Below are 6,000 nucleotides of genomic sequence, written 5' to 3'. Positions count from 1 at the left end.
GACACAAACGTTCCCCGTTATCCTCGGGCGGGACGCGGCTGCACGCAGCCACCTCCGAGAGAAAGCGCCAGGCGGCAGCCGAAGGGCAGCGGGGAGGCTTTTACAACCGCCAAAGGCCCGTTTTGGCCTTGCAGGGCAGGGGCGGGACGGTCGTTCCGTCATCTCGAGCTGCTTCGCTTTTATTTTTAATCTTTAGAACAGCTGTATTAGTGAAAAGGAATTCCAGGCATTGCACAGCCACTGCTCCGGGCTAAACAAAGGTCAAACATGTGAAGAGAGGGGGGAGGATTTTGGCTGCAATTCCTCACAGGCTGGCAGGACGGGAGGGAATGTTGTTTGTTGTTTTGTTTTGGTTTTTTTTTTTCCCCTCTTAATTAAAAGTTAACAACCATTCGAAGCAGCAGCACAATAACGGGGTGACAACCCCTCTTCACCAGGTTTGTTCTCACAGCACCGTTTAGGGCCAGGGGAAGGAGATGCAGTATTTCCTGTAAGACACAAAACCCTCAGGTAATCATCGATACCAACGGAAACCCTTCCCGTGGTTTTTAGCATCTCCTGACTGTTATCCTCACACAAATTGTTAAAGATGATAGTAGAAAGGGTTTTTGACTAAAGTTTTAGTGTAATCTATTTTCTTGCTGCTACATAGAACATTTGCATTGTTTTGTTTGCAGTTTCCAATGTTTGTTTTCGTTTTACTCCCCTGTAAGTCTCCCTACTCCTGACTTGGTTTACCAAGCACTTCAGCTCTGCAAGTCCAACTGATCGCTGTTCGCAGCTGAAGATCTGTGGTAAATCCAGAATATTCTTTCCATTCCCCTGACAACACTTTCCACAGCTGCTGCTGAAAAGCTTCAGTCTCAAGGTCAGTCTTCCCAAGAATTAGGCAGAGTTTTACCCACACAACTAGTACTCAGCTCGTGCTGCAGAACACCACGATACCAGAGAAGGTGCCTGGGCTGGAGCTGTGACTCAGACACTTGGGAAACTCGATCACTCGGTTCTAAGTGCGTTTATGGAAAGGCAACATTTACTGGCTGTTTCAATTTACTTGGTTAATAGAACATTTAAAGTTAGTTAGATGGGTTTTTTCTTTTTTTTTTAAAAGATGTTTCCCCAATATTAACGAAATAATTTTAAAATACAGGAAATATTTACTGAAATGTTTTCAAAAGAAACCATGGTAAAATTCCTACTCATCATTTGTAGGAAATAATGTGTCTAAGTTTAGTCTTTACGCAGAAATATACAACCATTAGTAGGCACACACAGGGAGAGCAGCTGGTGTTAGATTATAATATTAATTACATCCTCAGTGGTACTAAACTGCACCTTAACGAGTTCTTTTAAATAATTCTTCATAAAAACTCCACAGCTAAGTTTCAGACGGCAGAGATTACATCTCAAGTGCCACCACAGTTTCATCAGCTCGTCACTTCAACCCTCCAGAGGACAAAACCCCTCACCACCTTGTTGGGAATCGCAGAATTAAAGTCTATCAATCTCTTGTTGAATTCCAGTTCAAAACAGAACACAGCAATCCTGAATTCTAACTAGAAACTGAATAAACTCTTCAATAAAGGTAAGCCATGCTTAAAACTGGATCTAGTTCACCCTCAGTGAGTGAGCTCAGGTGTAACTCTGGTTTCAGCTGCAGGTACTGACTGTGCCCAGCCTTGGCAGCACAGGGAGCTCATCACAGCTCCAGGTCTCACACTTCTCGATACAAGTGACACAACATATCTGCAAAAATACTCACAAGTTCTCCCTTTCACCAGGATAAATGCTAACCCGTGTTTGCTTCCTTAAAAAAAAAAAAAAAAATTTCTTTCAGAGAAACGGCAGATGAAGAACTAAGCAAGCAATCAGGCATCAATATTTATTAACACAAGACAAAGGAAACACAATCAATGCGTTAATGAAACACTGTCCAGCCAGGTGTTAAATTTAAAAATTTATATCTAATCTAATTTTAAATAAATAAAAACTTTATACATAATTACATAATGCTGTAGTCTGAATTTGACAATGGTAAATAGGATGACAGAAATTAAAAAGAAAAAATTTCATCTAGGGGTAAAATTGATCTTGTTTTTTTACAACCTTCTTTTTAGGACAGTTAGTATGACGCATCTTAATTACATTTATTTAAATCAGAAATGCAGTGCAAATTTTAACAAAACAAGGACTTGAAATTATCTGTACCCACGTATTTTGCTTAGGGAACATTCATCAACAGTAAGACATACAAAATATTTTAGTTCAAAGCGTTAAGAATTCCTAGGGTTTTGTTTTGGTTTTTTTTAAGTTTCACTGCAGCTGTTACAGCTTGGAATCCGATGGCCAACGGTAGGAAATCATTTGCCTTCTGCAGCTGGCTACGCTGCAAAGTCAAAGTGGCACGGAGAGTCTGCTTCTGGGGACTCAACACCCGGCTCAGCAGTGGTGGAAGAGCATCCACCTCTGAACCTGAGCAGGCAACCTCGGCGGCCCTGCCAATTTTCTGAAGTTAACCATTTCTGTCTGGTTTTGTATGGAAAGATACGGAGCAACCGCTGGGAAGAGGAACGGTCGCATCTCCCAAGAGCCCTCCCACGACAACCAAGTAATCACGTATCAGTTTGGAAGAACAAACTGACCCCAACCTCAACGAGGCTAGCAATGAAAAATACTTAGCACTTAGTGCTGTACAGTTCGTTACCTCACAGGGATGTTGTAAGGATTAGATCACGTCCTCATCTACGGAGGAAGAAACTGAAGGAGTGAAATGACCTGTGGAAGGGCCCTCGGGGCAAGTCATGAGCAGAGCTGGAGTCTGAAATCGGGGCTTCCAGATTCACAGCTCCACACTTCCTCCTCTCCAGGACATCGCTTTTCACTGTGCCACACACGGACAGAAGCATTCGATAGAGTCAAAGTGGCCAGCTGCTCCGTGTCACTTCCTGGCCATGGGGAGTGGAATGTTATCTCAGCCTAGGGGCAGGACTGTAAACTCACAGCTCTCCAACAGAGAGAAATGTCACAGGCCAGGATAAAGACTAAGAGTACACAGTAAACTTGCAAGAGAAAAAAAAAAACCACCAAACCGTAAGAAACCTAACCAAATAAAAACCAGGGGAAAAGAAAAAAAATCAAAATAATTCAGTATGCCATTCAAAAATGTCATTTCAGAAAGTCAATCTGCCACGTACTGGGCATCTTTGATCAAATTAATACATGCCTTTTTTTACTGCTGAAAAACCACAAGTGAAGATAATAGAGAATCCTAGAATTGTACTTCAAATCCACTTCAGTGGATGAATCAAGTGTTTGTTGAAACAATTTCTCTAAAGCTTTGAGTAAGAAAAAGGTCGAGACCATCAGAATTTTTTCTGGAATGGGCAACAATGAAGTGAAGCTGAACTGCAAGTCACTTTGCTGTGCAAGAAAACGTAAAAAAAAAATTAAAGTGATGCATAACGTGTAATAACAAGACTTTGCTGGCTGAAGAGGGAGAACAACTGTTGTGCACTTTACACCCTAAGTAAGTTGCAGTACTAACTGTATGAGTCACAGTTACACCTCGCTTCGTGGCCACTTCGTTAAAAGTTAATAGATTAAAGGCTTCATGCACAGGTATTTTAGGACACACAAGAGCCCAGGCAGTATCCCTGCTGCCGACAGAACCACTGCTCACACCCGGGCAGCAGCACGACACCATCCCAACTGCATCTGCTGGGGTGATACACAAACAGAAATTGCTCAGAAACGTGCACCTGTGACCTGCAACGGACTCTGTTACGGCGAGTTGCAGCCATCCACTTCCAGTTTCTAAATCTATTCCCCAACCAAACGTTTTTCAAAAATATCAAATTGGAACTTCTTACCTAAATTTTAACGCTCCTGCGTTCGGTGAAGAACTAACAGAATGCAGCAGGAGTTTTTCACGGGTTTGCTTACAGCTACACTGGGATCTGCTCTGGGATCTGCCACAGGATCTTCAGAGCTCAGACTGTTTAAAACTGCCTAGAAACCTTGAATGAGGTAATCCGGAACATTTTAACAACAAGTTTATGGACACTGTGTACCACACTGGACTCAGAAAAGCCCGTTGCAGTATCTGGTATCAGCTCTCATTGCTTCCAAAATTGTATTTCCTTAAGACCCACAGAAATTTAACTGCTCTTAAAACATTAAAGTATTAGATGAAAGAAAGGTAGTTTTGAGTCAAAGCTTAAACGCTGTCTCTCCCTCAGCCTGGCGTGCAATTGCTTCCCAACAGTGAGAGTTTATACCCCCTACTCTACGGCTTCTGTTTCTCTGCATTTACTAATGTGAAAACCCACACAGTACTTTTGAAGGCCGGGTTATTAATCTTCACCGAGTTATTTAATGACGTGTTTACCAGAATTGCCCCGTCTCGTTTTTGTGCCTCCTCCTGTAGAAGAAAAATTGCACTCAAACCCCAGAATTACCCAATTCTCTGCAGTGAATGCTCTGAGGAAAACTGGGTGCTTGCCTCCCAGTTGACATTAAAGCCTCTTTACAGTGTTTCTGGCTCTACAAGAGGGAACTGAACAGAATAATGACAGAATTGCACAAACAGTGAATTTAACTGTGTGTCAATCTAAAGCTTCCCCCCCGCTTTAAGCACAAGGTGCCACAGAGGGTGGAGGCAGAGGCTGTCATTCCGGTGCATCATTTCAGTTGAGCATTCTGGACTTGCACTGCGATTTCTACCAAATTCCACGTCACAGTTTAAATTCAGCCTCTTTTAGAGAGATGTGCCTTAAAAATCAACGGTTTCTACACGCTATGACACGCTTCTGGCCAGCAATAAAAGACTACATACCTGAAATAAGAAAAACTGGTGAGAGAAGATGTGTGTAACTCACATTAGTTGTCTAACCAAATGTCATTATGCTAAGGACCACAAAAGTTACTCGCCCTTAAAAATTTCTACCTTCAGCTGTCATCGTTATCCAAGTTAATTTTATATCTAAGTGAATTATGTATAATAATATTTACATATTTAAAATATAGGCAATTTTTTTTGTTTTTTAAATTCAAGAAATATCTATATGAATAAGTAACTCTTAGATTCCGTAAGTTATTGATTTGGTCATGGCACAATTTTAAATAAGTTGCGTGATCCCATGGAGCGAATAGCTACAGTACAGATGCAAAGTACGTTATATAGTAGGGAACTGCAGAACTCTGATGACCCTTTTCTTAATAGTTTATTATCTTAACTAAATAAACCCTCCCCTTATAGAATCCTAAAACAGTATTAGATAAAAATACAAATATGTACAACAGATGAAAAAAGTAACACTACTGTAAAGGCCTTAGGAATTTTGTAGCTCACACACTTGTCAAACTTTGCATTTTCTATAAAGCTAATATTTCAGTAAACTGTTACAAACGTTTTCCATTGCCTACCACATTGCCTTTGGTCCGTTGGGAGTTAACGTGACCTTAACGCCGCAGGATGAGATGAAGGGAATGTGGCAGCAATCTCAAACTTTATATCAAGTATTAGTAATTTTCACCAGCTTCATTTCTATAGCCACCCTCTGTCATTTAGTGGTCCCGCAAAGCTTCTGACCATCACTTCCCCCCACACACACGTTACATGTTATAGGCCACGTATATGGGGTCTAACTGGTCAGCCAGGAAACTGTCACGGAGATGCATTCGCTGTTTCTCCCCTCTGGAGTTGATGGGGATAACGCCAGGATCCACCACCACCACCACTCCCACGATGAGATAATGTTCTTCCAGGACCACGTTTGTGACGAGAGGAACTAAATCCAGGGCTTCCTGTTCACAGCCACACAGCTCCACAACCACCACCAGCAAGTTGGTCCACGTGAACACAGCACTAAAAAGGGGAAAAAAAAAAAAAAAAAATTAAAAAAAAAAAAAAATCAAACAGAAACCCCAGTTGCTTTCACAAACGTAAAGATTCAGAGTTTACAGTGATTTGCCTGGAGATGGGAGTTTACCACGTGCTTT

The 6,000-nt window shown here is 41.5% G+C and overlaps 1 protein-coding gene across 1 annotated transcript in view; it reads right to left on the bottom strand.

The window, feature by feature from the left end:
• Positions 1-4,047: 4,047 nt before the first annotated feature.
• DIP2B (disco interacting protein 2 homolog B) overlaps positions 4,048-6,000 on the bottom strand; it is a 36,146-nt gene continuing 34,193 nt past the window's right edge. The window contains exon 37 of the mRNA XM_026867689.1: positions 4,048-5,866. Within this exon, the coding sequence (XP_026723490.1) occupies positions 5,614-5,866 (253 nt within the window). The 3' untranslated portion in view covers positions 4,048-5,613. The remainder of the gene's footprint in view (positions 5,867-6,000) is intronic.

This window comes from Athene cunicularia, unplaced genomic scaffold (assembly GCF_003259725.1).
Source record: "Athene cunicularia isolate RWA unplaced genomic scaffold, athCun1 chrLGE22_part2, whole genome shotgun sequence".
In the NCBI taxonomy this organism is placed as follows: domain Eukaryota; kingdom Metazoa; phylum Chordata; class Aves; order Strigiformes; family Strigidae; genus Athene; species Athene cunicularia.
Note: the sequence above shows the minus strand (reverse complement) of the source record. Positions and strands in the feature narration are given on the sequence as shown.